Source organism: Solanum pennellii, chromosome 12, assembly GCF_001406875.1.
Source record: "Solanum pennellii chromosome 12, SPENNV200".
In the NCBI taxonomy this organism is placed as follows: Eukaryota; Viridiplantae; Streptophyta; class Magnoliopsida; order Solanales; family Solanaceae; genus Solanum; species Solanum pennellii.
The window spans coordinates 81,295,357-81,313,397 of record NC_028648.1 but is presented as its reverse complement, the minus strand read 5'-3'; the positions used below and the strand labels follow the sequence as shown (position 1 = coordinate 81,313,397).

The 18,041-nt window shown below is 33.2% G+C and overlaps 4 protein-coding genes across 4 annotated transcripts; 3 read left to right on the top strand and 1 right to left on the bottom strand.

Annotated features, from left to right (window-relative positions):
- Nucleotides 1–1,579: 1,579 nt before the first annotated feature.
- LOC107005768 (protein AUXIN-REGULATED GENE INVOLVED IN ORGAN SIZE-like) lies at nucleotides 1,580–2,745 on the top strand. Its single transcript, XM_015204426.2, has one exon. The coding sequence runs from the start codon at nucleotides 2,302–2,304 to the stop codon at nucleotides 2,653–2,655; it is 354 nt and encodes a 117-aa protein (XP_015059912.1). The 5' UTR covers nucleotides 1,580–2,301; the 3' UTR covers nucleotides 2,656–2,745.
- A 1,076-nt stretch (nucleotides 2,746–3,821) lies between these two features.
- On the bottom strand, nucleotides 3,822–8,709 carry LOC107007410 (apyrase 2-like). The gene is made up of 9 exons (XM_015206027.2): nucleotides 8,168–8,709; nucleotides 7,549–7,677; nucleotides 7,399–7,455; nucleotides 7,185–7,277; nucleotides 5,396–5,601; nucleotides 5,096–5,187; nucleotides 4,576–4,793; nucleotides 4,297–4,486; nucleotides 3,822–4,209 (listed from the first exon to the last, which is right to left on the bottom strand). Exons 1-9 carry the CDS (start codon nucleotides 8,483–8,485, stop codon nucleotides 4,094–4,096), a joined length of 1,419 nt encoding a protein of 472 aa, XP_015061513.1. The 5' UTR covers nucleotides 8,486–8,709; the 3' UTR covers nucleotides 3,822–4,093.
- A 2,211-nt stretch (nucleotides 8,710–10,920) lies between these two features.
- LOC107007185 (protein TIC 55, chloroplastic) lies at nucleotides 10,921–13,998 on the top strand. Its single transcript, XM_015205697.2, is given in 4 exon segments — nucleotides 10,921–10,996; nucleotides 10,999–11,419; nucleotides 12,493–12,595; nucleotides 12,688–13,998. Coding segments are annotated over 4 exon segments (1,680 nt in total). The 5' UTR covers nucleotides 10,921–10,974; the 3' UTR covers nucleotides 13,822–13,998.
- A 1,226-nt stretch (nucleotides 13,999–15,224) lies between these two features.
- Nucleotides 15,225–17,957, top strand: LOC107007590 (40S ribosomal protein S10-1-like). The gene is made up of 5 exons (XM_015206272.2): nucleotides 15,225–15,375; nucleotides 16,288–16,336; nucleotides 16,438–16,717; nucleotides 16,811–16,946; nucleotides 17,691–17,957. Exons 1-5 carry the CDS (start codon nucleotides 15,373–15,375, stop codon nucleotides 17,763–17,765), a joined length of 543 nt encoding a protein of 180 aa, XP_015061758.1. The 5' UTR covers nucleotides 15,225–15,372; the 3' UTR covers nucleotides 17,766–17,957.
- The last annotated feature ends 84 nt before the right edge of the window (nucleotides 17,958–18,041 follow it).

Genomic DNA, 18,041 nt, shown 5'->3' with positions numbered 1-18,041 from the left:
ATTTAATGTTATTATGGAAACACGTATCATGAACAATACTTTTGTATACTTTTTCTTTTTTTTTATAAGACATAAATATGTTTTTAAATTTAATTTTAACTGATTTTTATATTTTTTTGATTAACAGATATAAATAAATACTTTAATTTGTAAAATTAAACAAGTAAACACACATATTTTTACACGTGGTAGGCTGATAACGTATTACATGTAGAACGTTATATAGAACACAAACTATTGTGTAAGATGTCACAAAGAATGAACATATTTTTTTTTGTTTAATTTTATACAAATTCAAATGACTATTTATAAATATAAAAATTAAAATATATAAATATCTGTTTAATTCAAATTACATAATACATTTATATATTATGTATTTCCTTTATCTTTTAACTTCTATATTTTTATTATTTTTTTAATTTAGAGAACAAATTAATGGATATACATTAATCAAGTAAAATGAAGCAATTGTCAAACATGTAGCACAAGAAAATTCTTGGTTCTAGACTTATAATTACTAGACGAATTCATTGTTTCCAAGTCAAAGGACAAATTCATTTTGATTGTTTGACTAAACCTTTATACACTTATTCCTATTTTGAATTGTTCATTAGACAATGGAGTTATATATATATATATATATATATATATATATATATATATATATTTATTTATGAGTTGAAATTATAAGAAGTTGAATTATAATTGGTTTGGTTAAGTTGCAAGGAAGCTAATAGTGTATAGTGTTTCTATTAAGAAAATGTTTATTTTCAAAGAGTTGATATATGTACTTGGTCAAGTTTTTGGAAAATATATATGTGCATAATTAGTTTTTCATTTGAATAAAAAAGCAATTTTGGAATTTTGATTCAAAAGTATAAATTATTACTCCAACATATTAATAAAAAAAATAATTCAAATCAATTAGTCAAAACATTATTATTATTATTGAGAAGTACTTTTTTTTTTTAAAAACAAACAAATTTTGAAGCTTTATCGAACAAGCTATTAAGTAATTGATGTGATAACTGCTTTTGAATATCGAATGGTTAAAAAAAATGATCAAAATGTTATTACCAATAGGTTAGGTGAGATGGTTTGAGATATGTGACATCTTCTTATCTTCATTCTTGGTCAGAAATCTCGATTTTTCAAATCTATAAATTTATTTACAAATCGCAACTGATAATTTGAGATAAATAAATAAATTATTTGAAATAAATATTTAAAATAAAAAAAAGTGATTTTTTTTCTTAATTATAAAAAAGAATGATGGCAAGAGGGACAAGTGGAAAGTGTGGGGGAAGGGGGTAAGAGACAATGTTGTCTAGGGGTGAAGAACCTTGGATAGTGTGATAATCTCTTGTTTTACCAAAAACAATCAACATGCAAATCATCTTGCCCCACTTCATTACTTAATTCATTGAATCCACCCTAATTCCAAACACACCCCCTACCCCCCCCCCTTTAACCCCATAATCCCCCCCTCTTCCATCCTTAATATTTTTTCGTTTTAATTTATCTGACATAATTTAATTTGATCTCGAATATAAAAATGGAATTCCTTTTTGAAATTTATAATTTAAAGTTCATGGCAAATCAAACGATATCACATGAATAAGCTGGAAAAGTATTTCTTTTGAGATAAACTTAAAAGAATGAGTTATATAAATAGAGACAGACGGAGTACTAAACCTACTGTATATATATTATATGAGAAACCAAACTAGCAAAATATATTCTCCAAAGATACTTTGTAACCACTATAGATCCATCAAAATCTCAAAAACCAAAGGCTATTATCCCATAATCCCCCAAAAACCAAGAAATATCAATGTCAAAAAACAATACAATCCCCCTAAAACCAATAAACATCAGTGTCAAAAATCAACATTTTATTTAAATCAAGGAAAAGGCTAGATTCCCACAACTCTTGCTCTTACATCATTCCAAAATCATTTCACTTTTTCCCTTTAAATTATACCCTTTAGTGAAAACAACATATAGAAATCTTCATTTTCTCTATTTAACTCATACTATCTACTGATTTGTGATTTCACAAAAAAAAAAACTTGTTCAAGATTGGCACATTTTCAAGTTCAGTATTCATTCGGTGTCTGATATCTACATAAAAAAGTGCTCTAGTACTCTTCAGAACGACTTCATATTCAGGTCTCGAATTCAAAACCTCACTGCGGAAATTTCAAGATTGGTTGAAAAACTCATATCCTTCTCTAAGTTTCAAGATTGGTTCGAAGTTGAAACTCGAGGCTTCTGAGTAAGAGCATACGACTAGTAATGAACATGGACATGGAATCATCAGAGGCAAAATTGAGATCATCAAAAGGGTTTATTAATTTGGAGGAACATCAACAATATTTCAACAACATTATGGAAGGCAATAAGATGGAGTATAAGAGATCATTTACACAAGGACATGGCAAAAAAATGTTGTCAATGAGTTATTTTAGCTTAGAGTCAATTATTTTGTTACTTGGTCTTACAGCATCTTTGTTACTTTTGCCATTGATGCTTCCACCATTGCCACCACCACCTTTTATGTTGTTGTTAGTCCCAATTTTCATTCTTGTTGTTCTTATGATCTTAGCTTTTATGCCTTCTAATGTTAGGAATGTGACTTACTATCTTTAATTGTGTGGTTTAATTTAGAAGAAAATATCAAAGTAGATTCACTTGTTTTTTACATAATGATTAAATACATTTTTTTCAATATCTCATTCATCTATTTTATTTTTTATTTTTTATAACTATGGTGTTCGTGGTCAGCTATTATCTCTCACTAATATATGTATCGGGTAATTTTATCTACAAAGGATGTAAAGGAACGATTAATGACTCTGCTTATTTGAACATAAAATTTTATGATTTTTAATTTACTTTATTGATCGATAGGCTAAATACTGATGTTTCGAAAGTTTATTTATTAAATTCTCTTGGCCCTGAGTACTTCTTTTTCTTCATAATGATGGTTTTTTGGCACACTTTGATTAATTTGCTATCTTTTGTTGATATAGATATTAGATAACTCTAAGATTCTAAATCAGTTTGGTTACTGGTTTGGGATGATAAATATTTGCTCACGTGAAGTGTTTTTACCGAATTAACCACATAGTTTGTTAAGAACTAGGGTTGGGCATAAATATCGGAAAATCGAAATATCGAATCGAACCGAATTTTTTCGATTTCAATTTTTCGGTTTTTGATTTGATATTCGGTATACGTTTTTGTATTTTTTGGTATTTGGTTCGATTTTTGGTATGTAATTTTGTATTATTCGGTATTTCGGTTTACCGAAATATATTATATTAAATAATAAATATTATAATTTAAAATAAAAAATTAATAAGTAAAAGGCACTTCTTTGATGTAACTATTTTAGTCAATATAAACCGAACCGAAATAATAAAAACCGAACCGAACCGAATACCGAATACCCACCTCTATTAAGAACTAATGTGAAAGAACTAATCTCTTAACTATAATTAAGTGATAAATAGATGTTTGTATGCAATACACTTCTTTTAAATTCGGAAAAGGATTATATTTATCTGATATATTTACCTCTGTCATCCAACTTAAGGTATGTATATATTTTTGAACCGTTAAGTTACATATCACCAACTTTTATCATTGAACATGGTGAAATGAGACTTAATAGTTTAGGATAAATATGTGCCTAAAGTTGAATGATAAAGATAAATATATCAAAAAAGTATTGACACAAAGAAAAATATAAGCATTTTTTTGAGAATACAAGGGCAATTGATTTAGTGAACACTCAATTGGGAGTTTCAACGTTATGAAGTTTGTGTGGGAATAAAAAATTGATCTCATTTAAATAGTGCATAATTCTCATAATACATGATTACAAACAGATTTATCACTATTCTTGATTCCCTTTTAATAAAAAAGGGAAAAATAAAGAATCCCAACCTGCTATGGACTATGGCAATCCCTTCTGCTTCAGAACATTAACCTAATAGGCTTATCAGAAGCTGCAAGTCAAAAATACATAAACTATTAAAACCCAAAATTGCATGAATGGAACCTTTCCATTTTAGGTTTAAGTTCAACTCAATGATGATGCAACTTCAATGGCACTGCCTAATGGCCATGCTGCTTCAACAAAGGAATTCTTGTATTCAACTTTTTTCACCAATGTCATTTCTTGCTGAGGTTCAAGTCCTGCAAAGTAAGAAATAGTATTGAGTAACGTATTCAAATGAATGTCGTGTGAACTTTTACTGAAATATGAAGATAGTTTTTACTCACCGAATCCATCTACAAGTAGAGTGTATTGATAGACGAGATCCATGCATAGGTATGGCAAGTTATCAGCTTCTACACGAGGAAATTCAGATTTCGCACCCTCAAGTCCAGTTGCACAAGCACGATTAGCTGCACTTTCATAATCAGCTGGGCGAACTTTTGCAACAGCTAAACTTGGATTTATAATACCAGCCTATGCCCACAACATATAACATTTGTGTCAGAGACATACAAGGGAGAGAAGTTTCTTAACTCATTAGATTTAACTACAGGGATTCATACCTCAGCAGCTCTGTCAAAGAAAAACGAAGCAACAAACATATTCTTCTGTCCATCTCCTCCTCCACCATTCCACACGCCACCAAAGGTACATTTCATGTGGGTACATGCTGGTTCATTAATTTTCAGAGCCTTTAGAGCTACCTCCCTACAAGTACTCATGCTTGAGCCTTGAGACGTGGCCGATGCTGGGTAAACTGCTCCTCCATACTTGTATGTCCCTGCAAAATGATATTGTTCATCTTCAATGAGATACTTGCTAATCCAGGAAAATGAATACTTGCTTTTCTAAATACAGTATACAGGCTCAATGTAAATTAAGGACCCAGTGCTCCTATTTCTGCAACTTATCTGTGTGACTAAGATAAGATATGACAATTCAGTTAAGGGTAGGGGGGAGTTTTTTCTCTTTGTTAACCTCCGCTTTTATGTCTTACAGATAGAAATGATGCTTCCAAAAGCACTGCATCAAAAGAAGCAAGTATAGAATGATTATTGCACCAGGAGAGAGAGAGAGAAATACCGTGGTGGCCTCCCAAGATGCAAGGACTTCCAGATTCACCAGACACCTTCAAGATCTCAGCTCGAGCTGCTAGTAAGCCATAGTGCAAATAGCTGTAAGCAATAAATATAGATCACATTAAGCCTGTACAATGAAGATGACGAAGTACAAGATAAGCCCACTCTGAATAACAAGACAAATATGTTGTTGCCACTAGATGGATCACAGGTTCATCCTGATCAAAAAGTTGGAGAGCACAAAATGGGTATGCTGACATTCTCTAATATCATCACATAATTATGTATAGAGGATGAGAAGGACCTGTGAACGTAAAGGTAGTATTTTGTCCCTTTCAAAAACATTTCCTGAACGTATGTATCCTCTCCATCTGATACCTTTGGAGCTTTTTGGGCATCTGACTCTGAGATGGCATACGCCATTTGCACAGATCCACCACCAAGATCAACCACTCCAACTGTATCAGAGTATTTCTTTCCCAATTTGCCTAATAAATAATTGATGGTTACCTGCATTAATATCAGAAATTAAAAAATCAGCTGGCTATACAATTGGTTGACCCATATATTAGACTGAAACATGAGGTGACACAAATTGTAACCAATATGGTTGGGGGGTTGAAGATCAAAGAGTAATAAAAGTATTACCATTTTTATTCAAATACACAAATAATCCAAAATAGTAGAACATTTTCAGTGAAGAAAGTAGCCTCCACAACCTTTTCTAATATATTCTCCAAATTGCATCCAAAGATACTTGATTGTCAGATCTCAGAAATTTTTTTCGAGTGCGAAATGGTTGACAAAGTATTCATTGTACATACTTCTAAACAAAACGCCTTAAAATGTGCAATGCCACTCTAGTGCTTCAAAGGATAAAAGTGAAGGGGAGATTTATTGATTTGTTTTTGTCATGCAGGATTACTACTACATGACCACACCTTACTTGCCTCTCTAATTGAATCGCTTCTTTCAAGATCATCTGAGATCAAAGTTATACAAAATTAAAAAAATGTAGAGGCTCTAAAAGTTCTATATATCTTCTTCGACTAATATATTAAAAATCTCAAACTAAAAGACTGAAAACATAGGAATTAAAGTAATCATACTACCATGGCTAAAAATATTCCCAATAAATTGGTATCCTATATAAATTTTTGTCTTCCAATGTGCCCTATTTTGCTAAGCTTGCAGAGATCCAAGAGAATGTAGGTCTTACAAGATAATTTCCTTTCATTTGATTTTAGGTCTACCCTGTCCCTCTTTAACATCCTCACTCTCTGCGGTTCTAATGGATTGCTGCTTCTCACGCAGGATTACTAATGCCAAAATGGTCTAAGGCAATGTTCAATTGCATAGGGCAATTCATTCTATTTCTTAACCTATCTTTAATTTCAAACAACATAGGGTAGAAAACAGAATATTTTAGGAGACCGTAATACTTCTACCAGAAATCAAAGGTTGGAAAATTAATATCATGAGAAGAAAGTGTTTTAGATGGAGAAAGAAGCCCTTTAGTTGTATTTTGTCAATAAATTACATTGCTCATCAAATAAATGCAAGTCCTTCTCTGGTTCAACAGTTCCACCTTGACATGGATATTATTAAACTTGTTTTTCGATATGTTGCTATTCATTTGAATTGTTAAAAGGAATTTGATGATGTTCATTAATAATATTGAATTATCTATGTAAGGACAATAACTCTTCCTTTTGCTTTAAAAAGAGAGAAAAGAGAATCTACTTTTGTCATCTTTAAACCTAAACTTGAACTAAAAATTTACTCTTTTTTTTAAAAAAAAAAATGGTGACTTTGTCTATTCCTCAAAAGTCAGTACTAAAACTAAATGTTTACTCTTTATCATGCTGATAATGCTAAAACTTAGCAAAAAAAACCAATAACCAAGACTAAACTAATCAACATCACGTCAGAGAAAACTACATTCACTAACAACCAGAAAAATGAATTCAATGTTCACTTTTCTTTTAATAAGCTATAAAGAGCTCAAAGTTATATTAAGGAAGCAACTCTTGTGTCAAATAATATTTTAATCTATAGAGAAGCTCATAACAGCTTGAAGTTCATTCACATACCCACTGGTAAGCACCCTCCTGATTTCCATCAAGAACAGTGACCGCGTCCGCTTTTGCTTTGAAGCTGCTTTTGCTCTTCAGGAAATCCCTCACCTTCAAAACACATTTATATTTGTTCTAAGTACTGACAAACTTAAGTAGAAAAAGCCACTTCAAAATTATAACACAAGACATGCCCAAACAGATGAAGGTCTAGGATGTAAAACAATCTTACCGCTTGAAGAATCCTGTCAGATGCATCACCTTCCAACTGCCTCAAACCTGCAGTGGCCTAGATAAACTGCCTATCAGTATTGAGCCTATGGGCAGGCTAAAAAGTTTAAACTTCAATTATACGAAATTTCTTTATACAATGTTCACTAACCCCAACTCTCACTGGTGTATTACTGCGCAAATTGCGTGGAACTACATTCTCTGCGTCCTTTAGAAGTGGTAGAAGAGAATCGGCAGCAGCCACAGGATCACTAGCAAATGAACTCAGACCTGGTTTTTTCTGGTACGAAAGCCAAATATAGATGAACATCTGCTGCTAATAGAAAGCTTTTCCACAAAATCTAGGGATTCATATATAACAAACTAGAAAGAGGGGGAACACATAGGCTGTTCGCAAAGATTTTCAGACTTCACTGGAGATGCATTTCAATCAATATCAACTACATTTCAATCAGAAACATAATCAGTGATAGAGGTGCTTGAGTTTTGTGTTTAAGTTTGGTCGAACTTGCTGCGTTCAAACTAGATTCTGTCAGGATCAATAATATAAATCAGCTATAAGCTAGTCAAATACCAAGCTATAGCTCAAAGTTCCTTGCTTACATCATAAACTTTGATAATACTAACAGGGCATATATACACAGTGTAATTTTCTCAACTCTCTGGCAAAGAATGTTCAACTGACTCACTGTTTCCAAACTAGATCATACTGGGATCGACAATATATGAATCCACTATAACGATTAAATAAATGCAAAATAGAAAATTACCTGCACGAAAAGTTCGAGTTCATTGCCAATGGGAACAAGATCCAAATTCTCATCAAAACAGAAGACATGAACTCTACTACCCGAACTTCCAGCATCAAATATAACCGCATATTTCATAGATCCGAGATTCGGAGAGAACTTCCGGTTTAACGACTCCATCGAATCAGACGGATAACGCGTCGGCATTATATAAAGCACTAGAGAAACGAGAAACAACGGAACGCAAATCACAAGGATCACACCTTTATACCTCTGGATCTTATCGGTGAATGACTCACCACCATATTGTCTGTTGTTTCGCTTCATTGTCTTCTCCATTTGAAGTGGATCGAGCTGTGCCTCTAAAAGCTCGGCTGCTGAAGGTGATCGGTATCGGATCTTGCCGTTTCCCGGCGCCGGAGTATCCTGGGTCTCCAGCTCGAATTCTTCACCGTCCTTTTAGGTCTCTGGATCACAAATGCTGCCGCCGATCAGAGACTACCGGAAGGATAAGCAAATGAAAAATCCACCGGGAAGAAGAGAGACGATATTACTTCAACTCTACAGACAATTATAACTACTAAACTGGATAGTCCATTTGGTACCCGAAAAAGAAAAAACCAACTCAAACCCATTTGGCCACCGTCAGTTCGATTCGATTTTAAAGTTTATTAATTTAATTTATTGTCATTTATCAAATTAGTAGATATACGAAACAAGTTATAAAATATTAAAGATATAGTTTTATCGGTTATAGAATATTATGATCGATATAATTACTTATAAATCAAGTGATGAAACATGTACGTGAGTTGACAAATTATGTTTTTCTCAAAAGTAAATAATGACACTTTGTTGAAGAATCGAGATTTTGAGACCGACAAAAATTTGGAAGTATAGAAACTAAACGGCACAATACATAAACATGACCCTTAACTTGGCGTCAGCTGATAATTATGACCCTAACTTTGGGATATGCGCAAGTAGGCATTTAAACTTATATAAAATTAAACAAATAGACACATTCGTCCTACGTGGCACCCTACATGACAATTTTGCGTCCTACGTGGCATCCTACGTTTATTATACCATGTTAAACACGCGTGTCTACTTGTTCAATTTTATTTAAGTTTAGGTTCCTACTTGTGCACACGTTGGAGGGTATAGTTGTCCACTGAAATCAAGTTTATATTCATGTTATGCCGAAACTAAATTCTAAGCCAAAAACTTTATATATATGAATAGTATAAACATAATTTATTATCAGTTATTGATTATCACATCTAGAGAAAACTTTACATAGTTAAGAATCAATAATCTAATATAAAGAAAAAAAATTGTAATTAAACTATTAAATGAATAACTTTCAATTTGAATTATTAATCTCAATTCGATTTTAAATATTTTTAATTCACTTGATTGACTGCTAAAATTTTTCCATGATTAATGAGAGTTTGAATTTTTCGCCTCATGAATCCTCAATTGATTAGTTGAACCTTCATTATTATTACTTAGTTTAAATTTTTTAACTAATATAAGATAAATCTCGACCAATTGTGTATTTGAATAATTAATATTCTAATTACTAATTATTAATACGTTTTTATCTTTACCAAATAGAGTAATACTTTATACTAAAAGCAAACCATTTATTGTAATCCATGATGAAATAATTAATGAGAACTTGTCTAATTTGGTATGGTTAACCTACTTTGACCTTCTCTTTTATATGTTGTTACTTTGTTCTTTTATTAATTGTTTTTAGCAAGATTTTTTGCTAATATATTTAATTTACACACTTAATCTATGATATGCTTATTCAATTAAAGGAATACGAATGCTCGCTCTATCTATTTTTATTTGTTATGTTACGTTTTTTAAAATTTAATTTGATTAATTTTTAAAATCAAACTAAATTACGTTAATTTAATATTTTTTTAGAAAAAAATAGATATTCAAAAACTATACGAAAAGTACTATAAATTACAATTTTTTTTGCATATCAATATGATGCAAATATACATCGTAAAATGTTGGTCATAATTCTTATAGTTTGACTCTAAAAAAAAAACCATAACGAATTAATTATGAAACGAGGGAGTATATTTCCCATAATGTAAGGATTAGATGTGGATATATTCTTTTGAGTTTATAGTTTATTAGGGTTCTGAACAATTTATTTTACACATATCAATAGAATCTATTTGTTAACACATATAAATTTTAGACAAAAGCTACTAGGTTCTATCGAACTGATAACAAATACTTATTTTCACCTAAGTATTGAACCATGAAAGGAACAAAACGTCATATATGAAATTTATCTTTCCTGCTTTCACCACTAAAGGCATCTATTTTTAAGGGCATAATACATAAATATGCTCTTTAACTTGGTTTCGAATCACATTTATGGTCTTCAACTTTGAGTGTGCACAAGTAGACACTTAAACTTGTATAGAGTTGAACAAATAAATTACATGTCCTACATGTCATTTTTTGTCCTACGTGGTGTCCTACGTGTATTGTGGCATGTATGACTCATGTGTTTTTTTAATTTAAAAATTGTATAATTAAAGTGTTTGTTTGTGCATTATAAAAATTGGAGGTCAGTGTTAAAATTTGAAGTCAAGTTTAGGGTCTAATATATGTATTATGCCATTTTTAAAAGTAGATTATATCATGTGATATAAGGCATCTCTTTTGGAAATATTGAAGATTGAGACATAATAATTCTTTGTATTTGTGTGGCTACCATTGGTTCAACAAAACAAGAAGCAACACAAAGGTCTTCTACTTCAACATTTCAACAAAAACTACAAGTGTCTCTAATGCATCCAACTCCTTTTTCCTCCCAAAATCACTCACAATAATGGCTTTACAACAACCATTTCTATCTGAATTACTACTCCACTCATCTTCAATTAGAACAACACTCCCAAAAAGTTCACTTTTTTCTCTACAAATACCACAAAGATTCAATCTTTATCTTCAAAATAAGCAAATTAAGAAACAAGGAACAAGTTGTTATGCAATTGCTGAGAATCTTGAAGCTGAGGATCAAAGTTTGATTTTGGAAAATTCAAGTTTAGATGAGTTGAGGGGACAAAGGGAAATTGTTGGTTATGATTGGACTGAAGAATGGTATCCTTTGTATTTAACCAAGAATGTACCTAATGATGCACCTTTAGGTCTTACTGTCTTTGATAAACAAGTTGTTTTGTATAAAGATGGAAGTGGTGAACTTAGATGCTTTGAAGATAGATGTCCACATAGGTAAAAAAAACATATGTTTGTGTTTTCATTGTCTCAGTTAAGTGTACAAAGCATCTCGATATAAATAGTACTAATTAAACGTATAGGTCACACAGAGATAACTTTGTTTATTCAAGAATTTAGGATTTTAGCATGATCTTGTTATGCATAGACATTTCTTTTTTGCTTGTTCCTTATGTAGTTGAGTGATAGCTAATACATTATGTAGTTGCTTAATTTCTCTTGATTAGCTAAAATCTATGTTTCGTGTAAGGGACAAGTACAGAAGGGAAGTAGGAAGAAGCGATTTGTAGTAACTACGAATTGAGTTACTAGTCGTTGGAAAGTCTCACAAGACGGATGAACTCCGTTTTTTTTCATCATACTATGGTGGAAAAACATATGTTTTTTCCAACACCTATAGTGATGTATTTATATGTATAGGAGGAGGACAAGTTAATGGTCTACTTAGCACCTCTTATGGATGGACCTAACCATAGCATTTTCCAATGGCTTATGTGGTTCGAGTTGAAAGCAACGAGTTCAAGCAGAATTTACCCTTCTCTTATTGTATCCTCTTGAAATAGCTCAAATGAGTGTAATAACATACAACATTTTCCTCTTTAGTTTTGTTCTTGTTAAGCTGCTGAATGTTAACTGATTTTTCCGCGTTTCCATAAGCTCATAGAGATTTAGAAGTATTTTAGTACATGTTGTGTATTTTCAGGAATGAAGCTTGATATGAGTTCGATTCACCACAATGTATAACTGTCAGTCTGTTATGTTTTAATTCTTCATATCTGTTGATAATGTGTGAAGTAATCCTCCTTTAGTGTTCCCTGTCTTTCCCTCTATCTGGCATGTATCTCTGTCTATCTATTAGTTTTGACGGAGCAACAAAGGGCTGAATCTCAGTGGTTCGTGACAGTAAGGCCACTCAACAACTTACATTACCCCGTCTTGTCTATCCATTAGTTAAGGATTCAACTAAACTGACTTCCAGATTGTCGCGAGATCAGTACCTCTTTCTGCTTTACTTCTATGCATTTCATGACAGTAACTCCGGAATTGTGACAAATTTCTTCTGAATTCAGATTGGCCAAACTCTCCGAAGGGCAACTGTATGATGGCAAACTGGAATGCTTGTATCACGGTTGGCAGTTTGACGGAGATGGTAAATGTGTCAAGATACCACAGGTTGGTTTTATATATTCATTTTTGTTTATGTTTCGTGTTGCAAATGTTGTAAACTCCATATTCATTTCCATCTTTGATTTTGTTCTGTCTAGCTACCTGAAAATGCTAAAATTCCTCGATCAGCTTGTACGAAGACATATGAAATTCGGGATTCCCAAGGAGTAATCTGGATATGGATGTCTCACAGAACACCACCTAATATTAACAAAATCCCCTGGTTTGAAAATTTTGAGAGGAAAGGATTTCGAGACATTTCTACTATTCACGAGCTCCCTTATGATCACTCTATTCTTCTCGAGAACCTTATGGATCCTGCTCATGTCCCGATATCACACGATAGGACAGATTTTACGGCGAAAAGGGAAGATGCTGGACCACTGTTTTTCGAGGTGACAGAAAGGACTAACCGAGGGTTTGCAGGGTGGTGGGGTAAGGAAAAAGATCAAGGCAAAGCAAACTATACTCCGAACTTCTTACGTTTTGAATCTCCTTGTGTTCTTCAGAATAATAGAGAAATTGTTGATGAGAGTGGGGAGAAGCATTACTTTTCGGGTCTTTTTCTTTGTAGACCATCTGGACAAGGGAAATCGATGCTTATTGTTCGGTTTGGGAATACAAGAAAACGAACCGGGATACTTAAATTTATCCCAAACTGGTTCTTGCATCAGAATGCAAGCAAGGTTTTCGAGCAAGATATGGGGTTCCTTTCGTCCCAAAACGAAATCCTAATGAAAGAAAAGGTTCCAACAAAGAAACTATACTTGAACCTTAAGTCGTCGGATACATGGGTAGCTGAATACAGGAAGTGGATGGACAAAGTAGGGCACGGAATGCCTTATCATTTCGGTCACAGCACCATTTTCCTGCCTCAGCAACCTGCTGTCGTTGAGCATGCCCCTGCTGGTTTCGTTGCCAATTTTTCAGCTGCTCAGCCAGCTAAAGGAGGAATCGGTGGAATATATGCTCCGAACCCTGCCAACAGATACTTCAGACATGTTGTACATTGCAGGGATTGCAGCAATGTTGTTAAAGCTTTCGAGACTTGGAAAAAGGCCCTCTCTGTTATAGCTCTCGTGTCAACTGCATTCGCGATTCTAGTGTCTGGAAGACAATGGAAGGCCTTACTTTTGCTTTCGACGTCGCTATGTTTAGCTGGTGCATATGCTTGTTCAACAGCCATTGCAATGAACACAACCAACTTCATAAGGACTCACAGAAGATTGTAAAAAGTATGTATATAATAGCTATATTCAAATTGATGTTTTTCATGTAAAATAGGATTCAGGTTTATGTGCTTTTCATACATACTGCTCCCTCCGTCCCAATTTATGTGACATTGTTTGATTTGACACTAATAAGTAAATCGTGCCAATTTATGTGACACTGTTTGATTTGATACTTAATAAGTGAATTTCATATTATCTCTGCTATGCTTGATCGTTCCGCATGCTTCTTAAGGAAATTGAATGTCCACGAGATGTTGATGCAACTATCTACCTGGATGAGGTGCGTGCAAGTTGGTCTAGACACTAAGTTCTGAATGATTGCTTTGATAAGAAGAGTTAGTCGGCATATGTGTTGCTGGGAGATAATAAGTGTACTCAACGAAAAATCGAGGTGTGTGCAAGTTGACATGATCGTTTGTTCTCTTGTAATAAGGTTTTGCCATGATTTAACTAAGTTCTCTTTTCCATTGTCCATGAGAGCTCATGGGATTGCTATTATTTTTGGTATGTTAGAAGTATCTAAATATGTAAGCCAATTAACACATATAACACTAAAATAATTTTAGTAATTGATTTCTTTTTGTATCAAGAAAAAGAGGAAATGTATTTGTTAATCAATTAAACAAACAAAAAATAAAATAAAAGAAAGAGTATGAATATAGAAATGGCAAACACCAATAGCCTTTTATCTTAACCACAACTCCATGGACACTAATAAATACAATTTTTTGTCTTTTATATTCGTACTTTGTGCATGACATTAATGACTTTATCATAAATTTTTATTTTTATTTTTATACATAATATATTCCTTACAAAATATTACAAGCACGACTATTATAAAAAAATGATTTCACAAAGAGTGTATCACTATAACAAATCACTTATATCACAGTGAAATAAAATATAACATCAAAAATCAACTTTGAAGAAGATCAAGCTGTCATATTACTAACATTGTTATAATGAATGACTATTATAACGAAAGGAGCAAAGTATAACATCAGAATCGATTTTGAAGAATATAACATTAAAAATATATTTCAAATAAAATCAGGTTATTATAGTGATTGTTATTATAACGAATAACAAGAGAAGTAAAATACGTCATCAAAATTCAATTTTAATGAAAGTTAGGTCGTTATAACGAGAGGAGGAAAATATAATATTCGAATTGATTTTGAAGAATATAACATTAAAAAAATATATTTCGAAGAAAATCAGGCTATAGTACTGGGTTATTGTTATAACGGATAACTATTTAACAAGAAAAGCAAATTATGTCATCATAATTCGATTACGATGAAAATTAGATCGTTACAACAAAATGTTGGTTATAGTTGTACGCTGATTATATTTATAACGAATGACTATTATAACGAGTTTTGACGGTATAACTTGTCCAAGCCCATTAGAGCCCAAAAATCCAAACAGGCTTTTTTTTTCTTTCCTTTTAAATAAAATCTTTGGCGAAACCCTAATTTCTTCCTCCCTATCTCTTCCTCTTTTTGCAGAGAACTCTTCAGCTTCACTTTTCGTCAACGAAATCAAATGGTATGTTTCTGTTTATCTCTAACTATACCTTAAATTTATCGTATTATATTCGTTAATGGTGTTTTAAATGTTAGTTAATTGGATAATAATGTGTGTTTTGCTTTGAATTTGTTAGATTAATTCTTGTGATTTTTGTGTTAATATATGGAGTAATAGCTCAATTGTGATGAAATGGTAGCTATAGTTTGTGTTTAAAGTAGTAAAAATCTGTTCTTTTTGTAAATCTGAATGACTAATTACCAGAAAGGTAATTTGATGAGGTGAGTTGAGCTGTGAGGGCTCAGGTTCTAATCCGGGTGTGTTGAAAAGATTGATTTTTTCCTATCTGTTTGAGATTTGGGGGACAGTGATATTTATGGACTCCATGATTGTAAAATAGAAATTCAGGGTGGGGTTGAGCTGTGAGGTCTCAATTTTCATGCTTTGAGTGACTACTGCCCGTTGATGCCATGGTTGTAAAAAGAAATTCAATGTAGTGGGTTGAACCGCGAGGTGTCAGGTTTCAATCCCTGGTATGGTAAAAAGATTGTTTTTTTCCTGTCTGTTTGAGCTTTCTGGGTTACCTTTGGACACCATGATTGTATTAGGAAATTCAATATAGTGGGTTGAGCTGCGAGGTCTCAGATTCAAATCCCTGGTGTGTTAAAAAGGTTGATTTCCCCATCTGTTTCAAGCTTTGGTGGACAGCGTTACCTATTGCCATGGTTATGGTTTTAAAAAAGAAATTTAATGTTGTGACCTGTCAAATCCCGGGTGTGGTAAAAAGATTGATATTTTTACATCTGTTCAAGCTTTAGAGGAGCTTGGGGGCCAGTGTTACTCGTGGATGCCATGGTTGTAAAAAGAAATTCAAATAAATTAATTAATTCTCTCAGATATTCTTATGTGTTTTTTCATCAAAATGTTTTTCAGATTATCCCAGAGAAAAACAGGAGAGAGATCTCCAAGTACCTCTTCCAAGGTTTGGTTTTATTTCTTTCTGTTTTCTTATGTGTTGGATGCTTTAGGAGATCTTTGAAATGATGTTGGTATTTATTGCGAATATACATTTATGAATTGTAGAGGGAGTATGCTTTGCTAAGAAGGACTACAACTTGGCGAAACATCCTAACATTGATGTGCCGAACCTACAAGTGATTAAGCTGATGCAGAGCTTTAAGTCAAAGGAGTATGTGCGCGAGACCTTTGCTTGGATGCACTACTACTGGTATCTTACCAATGATGGCATTGAGTTCCTCAGGACTTACCTCAATCTTCCTTCTGAAATTGTCCCTGCCACATTGAAGAAGTCTGCCAAGCCCCTTGGTCGTCCCATGGGTGGACCTCCAGGCGATAGGCCCCGGTAAATTTCACAACCATATGTGTAGCTTGATTGAAATAAAAGTTTCTCGAGTGATTGAGTTGAATTTGATGCATCTCCTTTGTATTTTTGCAGTGGACCACCAAGGTTTGAGGGTGATAGGCCAAGGTTTGGTGATAGGGATGGTTATCGTGCTGGTCCAAGAGGTCCACCTGGTGAATTTGGAGGCGAGAAGGGTGGAGCTCCAGCTGACTACCAGCCCGCATTTAGGGTAAGTCAATACGTATCCTTTACATTATTGATTCAAATTTTCAGAGCATGTTTTGTATTGAGGAATGAAGGCAATGATATAGCGATCATTTTTTGTTTAGTTTAAATTTCGTCTTATTACATTAGCAAAGCTGATTTTAGTTGCTCTCAGGTCATCAACCAAGATCTCTTTCATTTTTGTCTGTTTAACTAAAGTCACTTTCCTTTATTTTAGAGGATTTTAAATGGGAAAAACATACAATGGCAAAAGATTCTTGCCATACTCTAGTGCCAATGTGCCTTTTTACTTGCTGAATTGTAAAATCCTCGTGTTAATATCTTGTGTTTCCTGCTTGATGCATTTGGTACTTGCCAATGGGACAAGAATTCACCTGGATATTGCATTGTAGTGAATTTCATTCGGATGTCCCCGTACTAGTTCTCTTCAATGCTGAACTTCCCATATTGCCTATATCATTTTGGTTTTCCCCCCTCCCTCTTTTCTTACAGAAGCCGGCAAGTGCATTTCAGGGTGCTGATCTTTTAGTACCTTTGCTATAACGTTGTCTGCCTTCGTCTCTTATTTTGCTTTTGACCGATATGTGATTTGCATGGCAATTGAATGGTGGAAATGTTCTCTATTCAAAAGAATTCGTTAAGTGGACACCAATCTTGTGGATGCTCTCTTATTTAATCTAAACTAAGCTGAACTATGAACATTTAATCTTGTGTTGATTAAATCTAAACTATAATTTTGTACTTGTAGGGTGGTGGTGGAAGACCTGGATTTGGTCGTGGAGCCGGAGGTTTCGGTGGTGCACCCCCTAGTTCAAGCTCCTAGGTTTCTATTGTTTTATTTATCCAAATTTTGATCATTAAATGTTGGACTCAACTTGACTATTATTCTCTCCTTTAAAACACTCTGCCATGCAGGCAATTTCAATCCATCTTATATCTTTAATGAACTACTATAAGATTCACATATTCTGGTCATTGTTTTATGGTCCAAACAAAACACTTGCAATTTGTTTCATTGATAGATCAGTTATTGATGTTTTCGTCAGGATAGACTCTGCTTTAGGATTGATATAATTTTCCTCGAACTTCATGTGAACGT